This window comes from Athalia rosae, chromosome 1, assembly GCF_917208135.1.
Source record: "Athalia rosae chromosome 1, iyAthRosa1.1, whole genome shotgun sequence".
In the NCBI taxonomy this organism is placed as follows: domain Eukaryota; kingdom Metazoa; phylum Arthropoda; class Insecta; order Hymenoptera; family Athaliidae; genus Athalia; species Athalia rosae.
The window spans coordinates 29,736,065-29,756,339 of record NC_064026.1 but is presented as its reverse complement, the minus strand read 5'-3'; the positions used below and the strand labels follow the sequence as shown (position 1 = coordinate 29,756,339).

The following is a 20,275-nucleotide window of genomic DNA, read 5'->3' as shown; positions in this document are numbered from 1 at the left end:
AGCGGCGACAATTCAAAGATTCTACTGTGAACTATCGCGTTCAAAAATTCAAAAGAAGTAATTATCAGAATGCGGAGCAAAAAGCTTTCTCGCGGACAAAGTGTAGATTAAATTATAAATGATGAAATGCTTAACAATGTTATTTTACCCTTTCATTTCGTTTTGCTTTTATTCCTTTCTATTTTTGCATGCTTGTACACTTTAGTTATCAAATGTTAATGACCATTAATATCCTTTTCTTACATACTAATCTGAAGAATTGAAATGTTTCAGATGCATAGAAGTTAACAAGGCTGAGGACAACCAAAGCACATGTAGAATAATTACAGCTGTGCTTCGGTAAATCCGAAAATTCAGCCCTGTTATCGCGGAATTCTTTTTGTATGTAGCGAGATGTTCAAAGTTTCGTATGGATAAATTAGATCAGTTCGAGAAATGCCGAAGTCATTGTGATCTTGTGGCTCATTAAGATTTTGATACTCGATGTTTTCATGAAAAATCTCTCTCAACAGGTTGGGCCTAGTAAAAACTCTGCTACTCTGAAGAATGCGACGTGCCAAAACCTCCCTTCCCATGAGTTTGACAAAAAAATCGCCCAACGTGGGGCTCGAACCCACGACCCTGAGATTAAGAGTCTCATGCTCTACCGACTGAGCTAGCCGGGCAGTTGAGATGAGAAGGTTAAGATGTACATCAATAAAATGTAAAATTTATCTCCAATTGTTAAAAATAGTACTTGCTCCAGATTTGCTCTCTTATACTCTTTTTACATTCATAATTTTGGATATACATGAATTCAGGTGTGATTTTCACGCGAAGAATTGGGAAACCAAAACGGTATCTACATGGTGCAATCAAGTTTGGGGGTTCAAGTTTTTAAATTTTTCATGAATTCTTTTTAATGAATTAATTTTTAACCCGATAAAGCAATTATAAAACAATTCTCTTATCCTCATCTCATCGGACCTTAACTAAAACCTACAATGTATACATTGTCGCAGTTTTGTAACTGCACCCTTACATTCGTCGTGTGGAGTTTGCAGGTCCTGAAAAGATTTCCCTCGGGCATGAAAAATGAATAATAGTAAATAAAGGAAGAGTAAAATAAGAAATTTCACCGTTCTGAATATCCCCTGAAGAAGATAAAAAAAAATTTCATCACAATATCAGCGGCAATTTCCATGTGAATTTCAATTTGAGAATTTTCCCTGTCGGTCTGAAATTATCATCCCCCTTCTCTTTTTCGCAGAACGAAGCTCTCAATACGTGGCAGTTATATAAAGCAATTCCTCATACTGCACTTTGACAATGAGTCTCGTCGACTACTGACCATGGCCTGAATTCCACGACCGGCTATTCCACTTCCATTATTATACTGGTAGAAGAATGATCAAACTACAGGTGAAATCGGAATGGGGGCCACAGAGGAGGACTAAAACGTACAGCAGGGTGGTGATTTCTTCAACATAAGCTAGCTCTTCTGAGGATGACATGTTCATTTCAAAGTTGTTTTATATTTTTGCATAATTATTACGTGCGTCGCGGTTGTCGGTAAAAGGGAATTCGACGTCAGTGGTCCCCAGCCTTGTGTTAAAAGCTGGTAGTGACAATTTGTCTGCGTTTCTATCGATCTTTGTAAAGTAATAACGAAGCGCCACTGTACGCGTGCGCGTTATCCCAGTCGCAGCGAACACCCCTAGTTTCTTCCTTGAAATGATCGGCGTTGGGGGTTGCCCGAGTATACCGCGTCTACTCCATTCGTCCCTCGACGCAAACTGTGGTAGATTTTCATGCGCAAAGACAGTCACCCCTAGACCAGCTGAGCGGCAAGTGTTCGTCGAGGACCCCGGAAATAAAAGAGAGCAAATAAGGACGAAAACCCATCGAATAACAAAACAACAACACAGAACTATATAAAGCAAATAATAGAAAAATAATTCATCCATTATTACACAGGACTAGACAAACATAAAAAATCACTCCAATGTATTTCGGTTCTTACGCCGATAGAATCGAAAAATGTCGTTGCCCAGAGAATGGAGCTTTCAAGAATCGTGTCGTATGGTCGACCGGGGACTCGGAGCAGGGCCGACCGCGACCGCGTCACAGGAGGCGGTCGGCCCAACAATTATCGACGAAAATATGAACCAACAAAATCAGTTAGGATCGTTATTTTCAATACATTCGGCGCCGGTTTTCGACATAAACAACTGCCTCTCATCCCCGAAGAGACCCGCTTCCCTAGTCGTTCAGGCGACCGCAACATCAACGCCTTTGGTACCGCCGATGCACTCGAGTCCTCCAGAAACGATCGACGACGAGGATAACGACAACCTTTTAACAATTTCGAGTCTCACAGCGCGTCCTTTGATCGCTAAATCTCGTGAGTTACGATCCTCAAGGTATCGCCCTCGCTCAAAACGCCCCAAGAAAATATCAAGACCGAAAAATCCAAACCTTATACCTCTGGATGGTGGATACGGATGGGTTATCGTCTTTGGTGCTTTTTTTGTGCAATTTTGGGTCGCGGGCCTCGTCAAATCCTACGGTGTCCTATACGTTGAGGTCATGGAGACCTTCAAGGACTCCTCGGCGTCCGTTGCTTCTTGGATACCGGCAATTCTATCGTGTCTCTGTCTCGCCTTGGGTGAGTTTATTCTCTTTTTGTTTTGAAAAGAGACACAAAACCAACCAAAACGCATCAACAGCAAATAAGAGAGAAAAAAACAAACCATATATGCTCGCCGCACAATCATCCACCATCGCCTAGCTATAATATTATATTTCTTCATCCACGCGCCGCTACTCTAGTGATTATAAAAAAAACTAATCTCATTTCTTCGATTATATGGATAATAACCGATCGAATACGATTAGCAGGCCGTTTCTAAGGTCAACGCAATGACGGCATGCCCGATGCAGTTCGGAGGGTGCTCGCGTGTGAAGCACCTTTCTCAAAGTGAATTCCCGTGGTAGCATCTTCCGCAGTGTTTCCGCATGTTATCATTATGAAACTGCACGTGCGCAACGGTTGTCATACCTTTTGCGCGTTGCATCCAATTGTGAGAAGCCTGCAGGCTTTTCTCTCACCTTTTCTATCATTGAATTATGTAATACAAAACCCGGTTCATATAGAATATCCGATCCTTTCGTTATCTCGTTAATCCAAACAGCTGCATTTCCATACGGTACGATTTTCCCAAGGATGATCTTACCATGAAAATTTAGTCTTTTGACGCTGGAAAAAAAGTGATCCGAATCTCACGAGGAGACTACTCGGTTCGATACACTCCGTGTTATCACAAGTCTGAAACTTGATTACGAAACAGTAAGAACTAAAAATTGATTGGGGAAAACCACGAAGATTTGGGGGGGGAAAAAAAATTGCATTAGCATTGTAGGGTTGATGCTGTGACAAGAAAATAATTACCTCCACTCCGCTATAATCACAGGCACTCACCAAAGTTAATTATTTCAACATTACAATTATAATGCGAGACCTGGGGAGTGTGAAACTCATTTACAGATAATTCAATGTCAAAGGGTTAGGTCAAGGTCAACGTGGCATGAAACCTCGTCAGCTGATGCGTCATTTACTGCTCCATACGTAAGCGTAGTCATTTTTCTTCCGGTCATTTACAAAAAGGGTTCAAAAAATTCGTTGTCATACAGATAGATGTGGAACACGCTGCTGCGGATAGTCACGTAGATTCTCAATTTTTCATTGAATAATTATCCCTTATTAAATACAAAATACAAAACCGCCACATCGTATATTCTAATTGCACCAAAGATCTGAACATTTCTGAACAATCATGTTAATTGTAAAATAACGAATTTTATGGAGCAATTTGATGATCAGTTTGTCACTACGTCGTCACGTCATATTATTTTATTTATTATACATACAGGATTATTATCATACCTAATGTATATTCTTTCGTACAAAATATAACATCGTTCCCCGCATATCTGATCCGCGCAAATAAGCGAAAAGGTCAGTGACCTGTGAAGGACCAATGACACGCGCAAGCACACGGTATACCTACGCAGATACCAAACCCTTTGTACGGAATCCTTAAGCCGCGCCATGTCTGTATTTATAATATTATCAAATTATACAGGATGCTTTTTTTAGATACATCACCCCACAGAGCCATTCATTTTCCTATCAAGCACGATGAGCAGCTAATCAAAAATATTTTCCACTCTCGTCAACGATCCCTAATATACCAGCTCCTGTAGCTTTTTTCAAAATTTTCTCCCATTCGTTTCGAACTGGAGCTCACATGCGAACACGGTTCGGAAGAATTTTGAGTTTTTCCGGCCACCATATGAGAAAAAAATATATTAACAACGAGGGTATCGATATTATCTACAGTCTGCATCAGGTTTTAAGAAACAATTTTATCAGCGATTCGTGTCCTCTGGTTTTTCTAATTTTTCGTCCGTTTTTGCCAACTCCATTTTCTTTCGGTTTATTTATCGCTTAAATTTTACTTTTTTCTGTTTTCTCCTCTGATATCTAGGTATGAGTTTGGTCGCATCGCGGCGACATTGCTATAGTAGTTGGAATCCATCGATCGATCGACGTTATTATACACTTGTATTTTGCAGTTGGGAGCGATGCGGCAGTGAACAGTGGTTATACATATATGTATATTTACAAAGCTAGGTCAGTAAAACGAGAAAATTAGTTAGACTAATCGTCTTCTGGTTTCTTCGATGAATTTTCGTTTCATGAGGAATTCAAATTGACCTCATCAAATAGTATTCGTCTTCAGCGATGATCGTTGATCGTGGTTGATCATTGCAGACGACCCCGTGATCATTGCAAACGACTAAAAAAATGAACAATAAATTTGAACGATTCATTATGGGCTATGAAAATGAGTAGTTATAAGAGAGCCTATCTTACTGACAACCATCCTATAAGTTAGGGAAGGAAATTTTCAGTGCTACATTTGCTGTAATATAATTTTCATTCATTGATTAGACATTTTGGGATCTTTCAGAGGCTACGGCCTTTGACTTCATTCCATTCCGGATTCGGAAGTCGGAACATTTTTTTTTTGGTCCATTCCAACGTATGTTGAGTTCGGAAACCCGAGAACCTCAACGTGTTACGGATACTTTAGGAAAGAATCAATACGATTGACAATTGACATCCGTTATCACTTGGAGATAAGAAATTTATCGGTTGAATTACGTACGTTACATTTGCAGGTTGAAATTCTTCGTACCGACGATGCTAAACACAAGGACTCCGTGGCGCAACGGTAGCGCGTCTGACTCCAGATCAGAAGGTTGCGTGTTCAAATCACGTCGGGGTCATGAGTAAATTTTTTTTTGTGTCAAATTTCTTTCAATATTTTTTTATTATCGGGCAGTTATTATTAGCGAATACATTACCGTATAGATTTGTGCAAATCAAATAAAAGTATGAAAGCTGCGGTCCGGTTGGCTTGGAAATTTCCCTAGTTAACTGTATACACATACGTCGAACGTCGGACACACAGGTATAAAATAATTACACGTGATATAACGACCCTGCGAAGGACAGGTTAGTCCTGTTTCCTGTCGGTTAGTCATGCAACGGCACTTAAAGCCAAGTAAAGGATACAAAGTAATCGGTTCGAGCTATGCCATAACTATACCTATGTATACCCCCACGACCTCTCTTATAATTCCAGAGGGAATCCCGTCCACATTCGTACCATGAGTCGTACCTAAGCGGTACACACACCGATCACGTGATTGGAAGGAAGAATAATCGGAGAGGAAAGCGAAAAATTTTCCTTGGAAACAACAAGAAATAACGAACGAATAGTTTGATAGATAAAAATTTCTGCTTGGCAAAAATTTCACCCATAAAATATCATAGATACCTGTTCTGGATGAAATTCATCGTCGGTGATCGCGATAAGCTTTTGGCTACCGCAAAAGGTATACCATGAAAGTATACCAGATACAGTCGTCGTTATATTACAAGTACAGGGCTAAACATTGCGAAACTGAAACACATCGGATGTTTGCGCTGGAGGATTCACGTGGCGTCGCGTTTCGTAAACTGCTGGTGGTCCATGTAATGTTGAAACCTTCGTCCGACATTTTTTATGTCCACTGTTTTATTTTCATTCTCAATTCACCCATTTTTCATCCACATCATCCTTTCGCACAATTTCATTCACTATGCAACCTGCATTTCACGTGCCACGCAGACCAGAGTTGATAAATAATCCACGAAAAAAGAAAATCATAATTTACGTACATCGCGAGAATAAATGGTTTTTTTTTCCTCATTTTTCTGTTTAGTTTTCATTCACTTATTTTTTGTTCTGATTTGAAATGTTACAGCTCCGGTTACCAGCATGCTGTGCCAAAAGTACAGCTGTCGAGCAGTAGTTTTTGTCGGTGGACTTTTCTGCGCACTGGGACTCACCATAAGCTACTTTGCCACTAGTTTAGTGCACCTTTTCTTCACCTTCGGCGTCTTAACTGGTTGGTATTCAAAATTTTATGGATACTTTTTATCGTAGGCTTAAGATCGAGTGTCTCAAATTCGAAAAAAAGAACAAAAAAAACACATCAGAGAATATTAAAGTGGATAAGATGCGGTGGTTCGAGATGAATTCACATCGGATATTTTTGATTGTTTATTTGATTTCAATTTTTTTTATACATATTTTTTTTCTTCGGCAATGAATCAAAAGTGAACAATTCACACGAAAAAAGTTACACGAACTCGGAATGACATCGTTATACGTGAAATAAATAAATAAATTAAATAAATAAATTACGATAGGTGGGCCAGTACGATGAGGTTCCTCATGGTGTCGAGGATGAAAATGACAGGATATCTGTATGTCCAAAGTTTGACTATCTTTGAAGAATTTGAAAGTCTCGATGAACGGCCAGTGGTTTTTCAAGAAGTGGCTACTTCAAATTCTCGTTCTTCTGCTCCATTTTTAATCGCGGATAAAATTACGCGGGGCCTCGGGACTGAACGGCATCATGGTCGTATTCGACGACGTTGTAACTACCAGTCGTTTCGAGCTGATTGGAATCGATGACGTATTCCTCGTGGCGTCTAAAAGATCCTCTGAGAGCTTCCAGTTGTACTTCTCGGACTTGGACGCTCGTCACCTCCAATTTTCCATCTTCATTTTTCCGCGCAGTGATATCGATTTGGATCTCGTCGGCCAGTATGGCGTCGCCGGCAATTTCCTGCATGCCCACGATCGGGTGTGCCTGAGAAATGTGGCAGACTACGGCCAGGACAGTCAAAGAAATGATGAGCTTTGCCATTTTGGTTTCTGTTACTTTGAATTCTATTCGAAGTTTGATGCTCGGTTAATCGGCATCGCAGTTTATATACCCGCGAAAGGTGTGCAGAGGCAAACATTTCGCTAAATGATAAGCAAACAATTTTCCAGGTCTAGGCCTTATTTCTGATCCCTGTGAAAATATAACTCGTTCTCGTCACAATTAATTGATTATCACACCTGATCAAGGATCGTCAAACAATACGTACGTAAATTCAGCGACAATCGTGAGTTTTGACTATTATTTCGAAAAAAATTTATGACCTGGTTCGCTGTTTCGATGTGGGTTTCTAGAATTCCTCGATACGACCTCGAATCATTTAAAATTCGCGAAACGTTCAAGGACTGCAAATAACTTTTCGTTAAAGTTGAGAGAAATCTGAACTAGCGAAGTACAAAGAACAAAATAGGTTGACGAATCAAATGAATCGGGATTGAATTAGGTAAACTTTTATTTTGTAAAGAGTTATTTGCATTTTCGATCGGTGACAATTGTTTTTTTTTTAAATCTAATCGGTTATTTTCATCTAGGATTATATAGGTAATGTTATAGGTGATAGTACAGTTACCATTTGTTTATCTAATATTTGACTGTGAAAACGAAACGGAGTCAACCCGAGAAAAAACCTAGACCTAGAAAATTGTTTGCCTATAATTTCGCGAAATGTTTGCCTCTGCACACCTTTCGCGGATATATATAAACCGCGATGCCGATGAACCGAGCATCAAACTTCGAATAGAATTCAAAGTAACGCAAACTAAAATGGCAAAGCTCATCATTTCTTTGACTGTTCTGGCCGTAGTCTGCCACATTTCTCAGGCACACCCAATCGTGGGCATGCAGGAAATTGCTGGCGACGCCATACTGGCCGACGAGATCCAAATCGACATCACTGCGCGGAAAAATGAAGATGGAAAATTGGAGGTGACGAGCGTCCAAGTCCGAGAAGTACAACTGGAAGCTCTCAGAGGATCTTTTAGACGCAGTGAAGCATACGTCATCGATTCCGATCAGCTCGACACGATTGGTAGTTACGTTAATACCGTCGAATACAACAACGATGCCGTTCAGCCCCGAGGCCCCGGCTAATTTTATGGGCGGATTAAAATGGAGGAGAAGAACCACTGGCCGTTTCTTGAGATCTTGAAACTTCTTCGAGAAATTGAAGACCCTTGATTTGATACGTCAACTCAGTCATCCGAGATCGAACATTATTTATTTAACTTATTTATTTCATAAAACGATATTATTCGATGTTCATTGTAGCTATTTAATTGTAGGTAAATTATTAATTTTTGTTCTCCGCAGTCGATTTATTGCTTGAATAAATAATCATCAAAATCAAAACCTTCGATAAATGCCTCTCAGAGTACCATTACGTACATCCTTTGTGAAACATGAACTTCTGTGGCAATTGCATTTATACTGATAGAATTTTAAGTTCAGATTCGTTCCATTACGAACTCTTCATCGTTTTCGTATTCCGGAAAATTCACTCAGGACACCATTCGTCACATTTGTCCACGCCCTCGGTCTGTCGTAAATACAGATGTGATTAAAGATTTGATTTTAATGAACTCTGAAGTTCGTAATCATATCGCACTTAATTACAAAGTGATCGAGGTGTTCAACTGACAATGAGCCGCTTAAGTTGAAGAGGTGATTGCAGACCGAATAAAATTCGCGAATGATCAGAATCCGACGTCATAATTTTCGGTTAAGAACTTCGAACGTCCTGGAAGGGGATGTTCGGAAAATTCTCTGGATATCGTTCGATATTTCAAACATTTTAATTTTCATCCCATACTGTCGGATCCCGTCAATCCAAACGTCTGGGCCAGCTCATTCAAATTTTACAAAAATAACTTCTTCCGCTCGGCGAAACCGGGAGACATTTTATCGAACATCTGTCAATATAGCTAGTATCGATTTTCTGTTTTCGTCAAACATGGGAAACCTTTTTTTTCTTGCTAAAATTTCGACTTTTCTATATCTCAAAATAACTTTCGGTCCTCTAGGTTTTAACAAATCGAAAGGATGTTGGTAATTACGTAACTTTTTTGGATGGCCATTCAACGTTGACAAAGATTTCGAATATTTTGAACGATACCTTTCTCTAAACGCACAAGCCTTTTTTTCTTCTGTGAAAATTTGTCGACCATATCCAAAATGGCGCTTCAAACCGATGCGCTATATTTTTCAAAATTATTTTCCTAGAAATTAGGTGTGAAGTTTGGTTATTCGAAAAGAAAAGTTTTTGATAATTATTTGATTATATTTGTTTCTTTATTATTCTCTCCATCATCAAACCATAAATATATTGAACAACAGAATCATAAAAATGGTTTAACGATTTCGAATAGTGAAGTTCACATGACATCGTATACAGTTTTCTTATCGTATTACAAATAAATAAATAAATAAAATAAATAAATTTTGGTCGGTTGACCAGTTCGATGAGGTTCGACGGTTCTTCGGGGTGATAATTTTGGAATGACAGAATCGTCGAATGCGGTCAGATGGAGAAAATCTAGAATATCTTTCATCTCGATGATTTCAAGATTTTCGACGAACCGTCAACTTCTTATTCTTTTTCTACTTCGTGTTCTTTTTGTACGTAGACTTTTTGAAAACCTTGGCCTTCTTGGGGTCGGGAGACGTATTCGGTGGCGTCATAGTAAGTGACCCCGCTTCCATCGTTGCTATCTCTGACGTACTCCTCGTGGCGTCTGACAGCCCCTCTAAGAACTTCCAATTTTTCACCTCGGACTTTGAGACCCGTTACTTCCAACGCTCCTTGTTCGTTCTTCTTGAGACTAATGTCAATCCGGATCCTTTCGGCTAATGTGGCATCACCGGCTATATCTTGTGAACCAACAATCGGATATGCACGAGAGATATGGCAGAGCACAGCCACGGTGGCGAAGAAAATTACGAGTTTTGCCATTTCAGTTACTTATCAGTTATGCCTGATTAACTTTCTTTCGAAGTTTGATGTTCCATCCGTCCGCACCGCGGCTTTTATACTCGCTAAAAATTTGGGTGCAAACATCACGCGAACAATCCGATGCGCAAACAATATTTTATGGGTCACGGCTCGCTCGCGGGGTCACGATCGACTTTTTTTGTTTTAATCTTTTCATTCACGGTTTATAACACGAACATGTATATAATGTGTCCTTATCATAACTTCCAAGGATTCGTAAACGATCTAGTATCCATGTAGATTCAGTCCAAAGGACACCGGGAAGGTTCACTCGTGTTTTTATTTCAATAACCAGCTGATTCGAACAGTACGCAAATTGCTTGATTCTTACGATTTTAAAGAGACGATACCGATTGTCGTTTCACGGAAGGAAACTTTACGTTTGCCGCATCCCGAATATCTCGAAAAATCGGGTCATTCGTCTCATTCTGTCCTTTGCAGTTATATGTATACGTGCGGGTGGATCTATACCGAGAATCGCATCCCGCTGACGCAAACGAATCCTCGACCGCACTTACGAAACTATTTCGCAATATGCATGCGTACTAACCGTACGAGCCAAGGGCATACATTCTGTGTGTATATACCTCTGCAAACATTTGCAAGCTTGGTGCAGATCGATATCGTAGTAATTAGCCCCACGACTTGAAGCGCAAGGTTCCGGGCTCATCTCTGCATTCAACTTGTACCGGGTCGACTATTTTAAACTGGGTATTCTGTCGGATATCTCGCGAATCGAGGCAGACCAATGATAGATCCGTCACTTCTGTTTTGTTCTATTTTATTTTATTTTTTTTTTTCTGCGGAATTAAAGCAATATTTTTCACAATTTTGACCATCCGCCATTTTTAGGGAAACGGACTTTTTCTATGGTCTCGTAATTTATTCAAGTTCGCGAAGCATTTGAGCGAATAACACGTTGAAAATTGGCCACCCCGTAGGTACGCAAGTGCCCTCTGAATTGTGCTGTTTATTTTCATATAGTATTCATGTGCGTACGTAAGTTATATTAAACATTAAATTTTTTCATCAATGAAATGCCTTGAAAAGATCGCGTGGTCGTTGCCTTCGTATATCTGATTGAAATAATTCATGCCAACTGAACGAGATTTTGACACACTCCAAAACTTCCTTTTTTCAGGTATATACATACCTCGATATAATTACGCCATTCTTGATGCGAAAATAATTTTCTCCTTCGTTTTTCAGGTATAGGGGGAGGCCTTTCGACGACTCCGGGAATCGTTATAGTTTCTCAATATTTCGACAAACATCGTGCCCTGGCTAACGGAATTTGCGTGTCGGGTACCGCAGCGGGAAGTTTCGTGTTTCCTTTACTAATCGAGCGATTGGTGGCAAGTTTTGGATTCCACGGTACGATTCTTATCCTAGGTGGTTGCATGTTGCACGTGTGCGTCAGTGCAACGTTGTACCGTCCGTTGGAGGACAATTGCGTCGGCGATATCGGCGACGACAAGGAAGAATCGTCCAAGGAGAAAGTAGCGGAAGTCCTGAAGGAACCGTTGCCCACGAAACAGCAGAAGCTCGATCTGTTGTTCGCTAGCGACGTGACGACCAGACACAATCTTTTGAACGAACTTTTTCATCAGAACGCGGTCGTAGCCGTCGAGTTGACCGACAGCGAGGAGGAGAAGGATATAATGGGGGAGGCGCTCAGGATGAAACCGATATCGAAAATACGAAGTTCCAGCATTTTACACAGCGTCGAAGACCTCTCCACCGACTCGACTTGCGTTTACAAAGCGAGGTCATCCCTCAGATCGCTGAGGTCGTCGGTTCCGAGCACCCAGGCGCAGCTAGGCCCCGTCACGAACGATCAACCGATTCGGACTGAAGAAACTGCCAAGTCATTCACCCAAAAAATCACGAGATACATCGACCTGTCGCTTCTGAAGGACCCGCAATTTATAATGATGTGCTTATCGGTGAGCTTGATGTCCACGGGAAGTCCCTACATGCTTTATTACTTGCCTGCCTACGTTCACGCGGCTGGCTACACAAAGTCGGAAGCTGGTTATCTGGTCGCTATTTCGGCCGTTCTCGATTTGTGCGGACGACTCGGTTTGGGCTGGCTCTCGGATTTGCAACTGTTCGACAGACGAAAAGGATACATCGGAAGGTAACTTTGTCTCCCGTTATTGCTCGCCGTCTCTTCCGCGATAATAACTTCTCTTTTCGTTTTCATTTTACGCAGCATAGTCGGCGCCGGAGTCGCGGTCCTCGCTATTCCAATGGCTCATTCTTTCTACGTTCTGGCATGTTCGGTGGGAATGTACGGACTCTGTCTCGGCTGCTGGTTCTTACTCGTTCCTGTTTTACTCGCTGACCAGTACGGGACCGATAAAATATCATCGAGTTACGGCCTCGTCAGAATGTTCCAAAGTGTCGGGGCGATTTCCATTCCTCCTCTCGCAGGTAACCGTGTTCAAATTTCTATTTTTGAATTCGCAGGACGATCGAACGTCGTAGAGACGGATTGGCGTTGCCTTGTAGAAATTTCAATGCCCTTACGATCACTTGAGCCGCACTCGAGCGTCACGAATTTATACGCATACACGTGTGATGGAATCGTAACGATTCTTTCGGATGGTAAAAAGTTTCGTCATTTCCACTTGGCGATATTGATTTCTCGTATATTTATAGCACACTTCTCGATATACGTACGATGTACGCTGTCGCAGATAACCAGCTGCGAAAACGCCATTGGAAAACATTGATCTTTTTACAATACATCGTAAGCGTGAATCGATTATTCGATTGCCCAATTGTCTATTTGTTTTTCCATTTCTTACACTGCACCGCTACTATGGCGAGCCCGATGACGCTGATCGTGAGTTCTTATTCTATAGTTTATACTGTATCAGAAAACCGGGAGGACGGCAATTGCATTGGATATCGTCCTGCCGACGGAATGGTTGCCTAATATTCGCGTTTGTTGCATAAGATGAAAACAATCGACCGTTCGGAAGCCTTGTCGCTACGTCCACGCAGTATAACTAACTAGCTGCAGTAAATTTCACTCACAATCAGCTGCAGCTTTGCCCGGCCTGTATAACTGTAGCGTCTACTTGCTGACGCAAATCTCTCCGGTCTAGGAGTTACTCTGTGTACATGTGCCGTTGTACGTAATCTACACGTACGTAGACCTGAATCATCGTTAACGTAACCGTGACCCGGGACGTTGGATCATTCGCACGAATAATCCCTTAGGGCTGTGTACGGTAAACTTTTATTGTATAACGATCCTTTTGTTTCTCCAGAAAATTACAACGAGCGATCGATATTTCCGACCGTTTGGTAGTGTGCGGCAGAACCGGGGGGGGGGGGGGGGGGGAGGATGGAAGGATCGATAGATTCACCTAATTTGAGTTATGACCTCCGTTGGAAGTCACCGCGACCTTCGTGACTTTGGAAACTGCGATGCATTCGAGCAATTGTATACGTCTAGATTGTTTTTGCGGTTCTTAATTCGGTCGAATGTTCGACGATTTTGTTGGGTCGCATTTTTAACTTCTGTCAATTTTTCTTCCCTCTCATTCCAAATTTAGAGTTTTAGGAAGGGATTTTACACGTTGCGAAAAAGCCACCAGCAGCTTCCGCGTATGACGGCACGATTTTGAACGTGACTCCGCGACTCCGTCGCAATCGTTAAAAGCTACTTAAAATTATTCTTTCCAGTCACGCAGGGGAGGTTTTTCGTGCTCGTGCGTACGTTACTTTGTGTGCGCTAGCCGTCTCCTCAGCCGGCAAGTGAATCGTTGAACAAAACACACGAAGAACTTCGGAAGCGGAAAATTGTTGGGAATTGAGATCGGAAGCGTGATCTTGCGTTTGAACCCCAGAATAAAAGCGCTAATTTTACACGGTGTTTTATACTCGTTTCAATCGAGATAAAAACGATCTTGTTAATTGGTTTGTCACATTAGTTGAAACGGTCATATGACGAAATAATTTAGTCGGGTTTCGCCGAATAACTTGTCTCAAAAGAAAAGTCAAAGTTCAATATCCACAATCACCTCGTATCGTCGCGCCCCAAATAAACATGTCATACATTTGGTTCAATATCGCGAGGATTTCTAGACTTTCGTTAACGCGTCACGCTAATAAAAACGACGCGATATTTTTAGCGCGATGTTATCCGTACGTTATTATTTCAATATTGTTCTTATCATCACCAAATTGCTATGCATTTCGGTGTGAAAGAAAAAATTAGAAAAAATTGTTGATTATTCGCGATTCGACTTTCCGAACACCCCTTATAATTCCGTAATTACGGAAGCCCCGAAGGTACTAATCAGACAGAGGGCAACCAGCTATGGTGCGGTGGCTCGCTTGTACAGATTAATTGGCTTACGTCATCGCCTACCAGATTTCACATTCGTTTTGCGAAATCATAACGCGTAAGAAGCTGGGGCGTGATTTGTTTGTCATTTTCTACCGTGCGGAGAATCATTAGAAAATAACATCCGTTCGTCGAAGACAATGTGAATGGATTTTTCTACTGAATCGTTGATGAATTCCTGGGCTGAAAACTGATCTGTAAATTTATAGTTTCCGTTCGCGTGACGCGGAAAAATACTGGGAATGAAGAGGTCGCTGATCTCTCCCAATTCGTTCGTAATTTGCGTTCGCGTTTTTTCTTTCCTTTTTTCGTTCGACTTCGCTTGAACGAAGTTTGTCGAAAGGTTAATCATGTCGGCCTTGGAGTCCGTCGGAACAATACGATCTGACGAAATCCCTTAACCTTTTAGGAAATATTGCGAAATTTTTTTAATCTCGTCAATTCTCCGGTGGCTCCGCGTAAACCCCGAGCAGCCTGTGCGAGGGTTTTTTGTTTCGCCATATTGAGCGATTTGCGACCCCAACACCTTCGTTTATCACTGACATTAATCCGCGGTACGTGTGGAAGTTTGGGGTGAATTTAGACGCGCCCATTCAGCATTTCTCTTTGAACAAAAGCGTCCCAGACTCCGGTTCATTACTACGAGAGATATTCGGGCTTTTGGAGTTGATCGACTGTTCTAACTCCGCAGTCATCTTTCTCTGACTTCGCATGTCCGTGATTTCAACGTCTCAGGCGATTAGAAATTGCAGTTACGAGTTCATTCGGTACGGTGCATGAAATTCAGCGAATGCCGGACGGTTGTTTTCGTTACAAGATACCAAATCTTTTTCCCACCTAATTTCTAAGAAATTCAACGGATCTCGATATTCGCCGGGACGTCTTTGCGAAGTTCTCTAATTTTTGTCGACTCAAAGAAGTCCTTTATACTTTTCTTCCGTTCTTCATCAAACGCAATTCAGTACGAAAATTGCTCCCCTTCGTTTTTCGGTGTTTTCGGCTGACATTTTACTTTTTCTTTCTCTCGGATGTGATTACCCACTCCGAAATGTTATAACGCTTATGATTCCGTTTCGCGTTTCAAAGAACCCAAAGTGCTCGTTCTCGTTACGTACGGTAGAGAGAATCTTGCTCATAATTCGAATTCAGTCGACTCAAAGTTTCGCCCTGAGAGAATCCAATTCAACCGAACTATTTTATCGCCTGGGAAGACCGCTGTACTTTCAGAGTCGTTTTTACACCTGTCAGATATCGGCGGTAACGTGACGCTGCATTTATTAGCCATGCAATATAATTCTACGTACGCTGATTCAATGCCAAGATTATCGATGTTGAATTGTGCTTCGGAAGACAAAGTTATACGATTACCTTCGGGCCGTTCGTGTTTGAAATTCGGATAACGCGTCGATTGATCAAGTGCATGGAACTTCGAGGTCATGAACGACAAATTCAAGGCCAGGGAATTCCATGTTCCGAAAATTGGCGATCGTATTTTTCCAGGCAAAACGGTACCAGAGCGTTGATCGAACACCTGTGCAAATATAATTCGGTTGATGTATGGTACGTGTAAAGATGATGTCAGTTAGGTAAACATTTATAAATTCGCAGATACCAAAAATTGAAACATTATCGACGTAATACGCGTACAATGTAATACCTCTTGTGAATTTACTCCGACGTCGTTAAATTCTAATTAGAATATTCGCAATTAGTGAAGGTTATAAGGTGGTTGTTCTTGTTGATAAGACGATAAAATACTCAAGGTTGTCTGCAATTTCGAGTGACGATTAATAGAGTCACCTTTAGCGGGGGTGCGAGTGGTGTAATAATTTCGGAGATATTATAAGTACATGCCTTTAACGGCTCAATTATTGCGGGCGTGAAAATTGGATAGTTTTTTTTTAATGGGGATTCTGGTGGCATGTAGATTAATTATATGCGCGGTGATTCGGGAATGTTTTTTTTATTTTTTTGACAACATGTTTGACTGTAAATTTTAGCTCCTATTATGTATAGTTGGGCTTTCAAATTTTATGTAATCGAGCTCAAAGAATTACGTCGGTCTTGTCGCGAAATTTCACAAACATGGAGCGATTGTCTGCGCTCACAATCAGTTTTTATCAGAATTTTCACCAGCAATCTAGCCGTTGTTTGACCATAATTAAATGTCTCGACCACGCGGACCTCTCAGTTGCAGGTTTTGCAGATGACTGTAAAATCTGACATAACTTTCTATCCGATCGAAATAACTTTAACTTGCTTCTAGGTATATTTTTTATACACATGCAACCGAGTGCGAATCAATTCCTCGCGATTATTCATTTTCTTCATCATCCTTTTTTGGAGTAAATTTTTGACGAGCTCGTTTACCAAATGAATCTAAGCAATATTCTGAAATCAGATCTTTACGTGCGTGATCTTCCCAGAGTTTGTAAATACTATTAAGAATACAGAAGTATATTGTACGAACGTCGCATGATTTAGTTTACTAATTTCATAATATCGTGACTGGGTATAAACTGAAAATGTCGATAATCTTGATTATCATGGATTTCATCCGTCTTCAAACAATGTGAACGACGATGGAGACAAACTACTGTGTAATTTAAGCTATAAAAATTTGACATGCGACACAATTAACGTAACGATATCCATAATGAAGTCAGAGGTTTATAATTTCATTAGAATATTCACGATCTAAGATGTGGGTACACATAAATAAATACGTATGAGCTATTCCACGTGAAACGGGCCACCTTTTCTAAAATATTTTTTGAACTTGAAACTTTTTCGTTGTGTCGAGGGGTCTCAGAAACCATGGTTAGACCTCGAATCAACGCCAAGAATCAAAATTTCCAAAAGTTACGGTTTGTAAACACAATCTATGACCACAAAATCGCGTCTTGAAAATAGGAATTCCATCGTCAAATTCCGATCATTCGTTCCGAGCTCGAGCGCTCTCGATCTCGTTCGTATTTCTACCGCTCCGCGGCGTACCGCTTCGCGGCGTACCGCCGCATCTCGTCTCTTTGCGCCGTGCTCACGCCCCGTTAAAGTTTCTCGCAACGGAATCCCTTTCTGAAAAGAATCACCCAAATGCAGTCGGCAGACCAGTCGGTAGCGAGCTCCGACTCGGTCGTGTCAAGGCGAATCCACGTCGCTTTTCGCGACACCCAATTTTTACACGTGCGTCGGGCTTTCCGACAGCCGGCACGTGCCGCAATTTAAACATAATTTATAGCTTTTTAATAGACGACGAGGTGTGAAATTCCTTTCCTGATTTTTTTCTTGATCCTATTGTTAGCAGGTGTCAGGCGAGCTGTCATCACCTGATAAAGATCTTGTTCACACCTCGTAATTCAATTATCCCTTCCATCCACCTGTTCGGCGGCACCCCTTTGCGGTATTTCTGCGAATTTTATGTAACCGCAAACCGTTTAACAAAGTAAATATGTGCTAATGTAGTATATATTTGAATGGTTCAGGGTACACCCAAGGAGTTCAATTCTGTCCCGTTCTGCCATACTAAAGCATAGGCTCAGAGTCCAGTATCAGAGACACTAAGTGTACAAAATGAAAAAAAAAATCTAAATAATTTTCTTTTCCATGCATTGCGTTATTATACATCATGAAAGGGAGACGGACAATCTATTCATTAATTTTCGAGCTCACGATAATTAACACAATTTTTTTGTCTTACCTGAAATCATTGATATTTAAATTATGTCTTTGTATTAAAACGATCAGGTTGCCAACCAACCTGTGTTTTTTAGGACGACAAATTTGAGATATACCGCTTGGTTTTAATCTTACAAACAATTAATTCAGTCGACTGATTCATGTTAAGGTTTTCTGTTGTACATATATTTTTGTACCCACGGAGCTTTTTCTTGCATAAAGCAAACCCTCGGACTTTCCAAAATGACGAGGGCATGCACAAATAATTCGTATTATATCTTTCAGGATATCTTCGAGACGTAACCGGAAGTTACGCCGTCTGTTTTCTCTGCATGGGAACATGTATGGTCCTCGGAGGTCTTCCGATGCTTCTCGTTTCCGGCGAACATTCAAAACCTTCTACACCAGCAGAAAGGACTTTGAGTAACAAGGAGAGCGTGGGAAGTACCAAAGAGTAGAATGGCCGCGATTGTGGTCATCGAGACAAAATGAAAATGCTACAACACCATGGAATGTTATAATCATTGGAAGAATCATTATGTCAATGTTCCGTTCTTGAGAAATAGGATCTGTCCGACAGGACGAGGAATAATTGGACGCCTTCGTTGAGAAAAAAAATTATCATGGAAAAGCTGTTCATTGTACCGCTCGTTATACGCGAGAGGAAGAAATCTGCAGAATGACGATAGAAATTATCGGCTTGGAATCCAGACGAGAAAATAAGAGTTGAATACCAGAAAAAGCGGAAGAGAATTGGAGAGAATTTTCGAAATTACACGAGATTTCTCACGGCAGTCGTGTCTAATCGCCACCTCAGCTAGTCGCAGTGCTGGTGAGGTTGAAAAATGATGGAAATTTACTTACAGTAAGCAACATACAAAGCCTTTTAAACTACTGGAGTCTAGGTTAACGTTTTTGAGAGGTAAGTAGGGTAAAAACTGTATATATGTCATATTTGAAATTTATAACCAGCTGCGTGTAGTTTGCAAGACGGAAAATGAAAATAATGGTGTGAATATGAATATTCAGAATTTATTTTCAGGAATTTGAGAAAAATTGTCAAAGATTTTCTATGTACCATATCTCAAAACTACACCCTGTCTATTTTACCCTACTTTCTCATAATATTTGTGTTTAATACTATAAAATAACTAAAAATTCCCAACCGTAAAATTATTTTATTGTATAATAATGATAAGATATCCAATTACAGCGAGTATAATCCAGCCTGTAATATCCGTTTGAATTTGAATCTCCTTGTTTCTGAGTAACCAACATGATTGTTTGAAAAATAATCGTATTTAATTTTCCGCATGTGTAATAATTATCCACATGACACATTAATCACAATAGGTATACAACACACCGCAAGGTTGAAATTATATTTTCCGGGAGCAAAGAGAAAAACCAACAACCTACAATACACACACGTTCGAGTGAAACTTAAAAGTTTAAACGATGCGTTGCAAAACAAAACAAAAAAAGAAAAAAATAATACGTAAAAAAAGGAGCCACAACAGTCGTACGAAAAATCAGTTTATACACAATGAAAGTTTTATAACAAAAAAGATTATATATATGTATAAGGTTTATAATGTTCGCACGTGCAGTGAATAATTGATGCAGAATACATAATACACACGGTATGTATGTGTACACGTGTATCGCGTGAAAAATGCGTGCGTTTGTATATTGATCGAATTTAAAGAAAAATTAAAAAAACAGATAAATTATTAAAAGATGAGAAAAACCGGGCAATGGCCAAGTTTACAGTTGAAATTATTGTAAACCGTGAATCGATTCAATTTTATACATGAATTACAATAACGAAACCACTAAGATATCTCAGACGGAGATGGTTTTTTTTCTACATCCTTGAAATATTGGTATCGAAAATAACGATCGGGAAAAAAATTGAATGA

The 20,275-nt window shown here is 40.4% G+C and overlaps 1 protein-coding gene and 2 non-coding genes across 3 annotated transcripts; 2 read left to right on the top strand and 1 right to left on the bottom strand.

Moving 5' to 3' along the window:
• Positions 1-85: 85 nt before the first annotated feature.
• LOC105683825 (monocarboxylate transporter 12) lies at positions 86-19,795 on the top strand. Its single transcript, XM_012396741.3, has 5 exons — positions 86-2,647; positions 6,358-6,501; positions 11,522-12,452; positions 12,528-12,748; positions 18,639-19,795. The coding sequence occupies exons 1-5, from the start codon at positions 2,020-2,022 to the stop codon at positions 18,809-18,811; spliced, it is 2,097 nt and encodes a 698-aa protein (XP_012252164.2). The 5' UTR covers positions 86-2,019; the 3' UTR covers positions 18,812-19,795.
• On the bottom strand, positions 593-665 carry Trnak-cuu. Its single transcript has one exon. It is a non-coding gene; the product is annotated as a tRNA-Lys (tRNA).
• Trnaw-cca lies at positions 5,263-5,334 on the top strand. Its single transcript has one exon. It is a non-coding gene; the product is annotated as a tRNA-Trp (tRNA).
• Positions 19,796-20,275: the final 480 nt, after the last annotated feature.

What these genes read in the sequence shown, in the direction of transcription:
- LOC105683825 (XM_012396741.3), top strand. Translation starts at nt 2,020, where the DNA reads ATGTCGTTGCCCAGAGAATGGAGCTTTCAAGAATCGTGTCGTATGGTC. An exon ending in CACCTTCGGCGTCTTAACTG is followed by an intron (nt 6,502 to 11,521) that starts GTTGGTATTCAA and finishes TTCGTTTTTCAG; the next exon opens with GTATAGGGGGAGGCCTTTCG. An exon ending in CGAAAAGGATACATCGGAAG is followed by an intron (nt 12,453 to 12,527) that starts GTAACTTTGTCT and finishes CATTTTACGCAG; the next exon opens with CATAGTCGGCGCCGGAGTCG.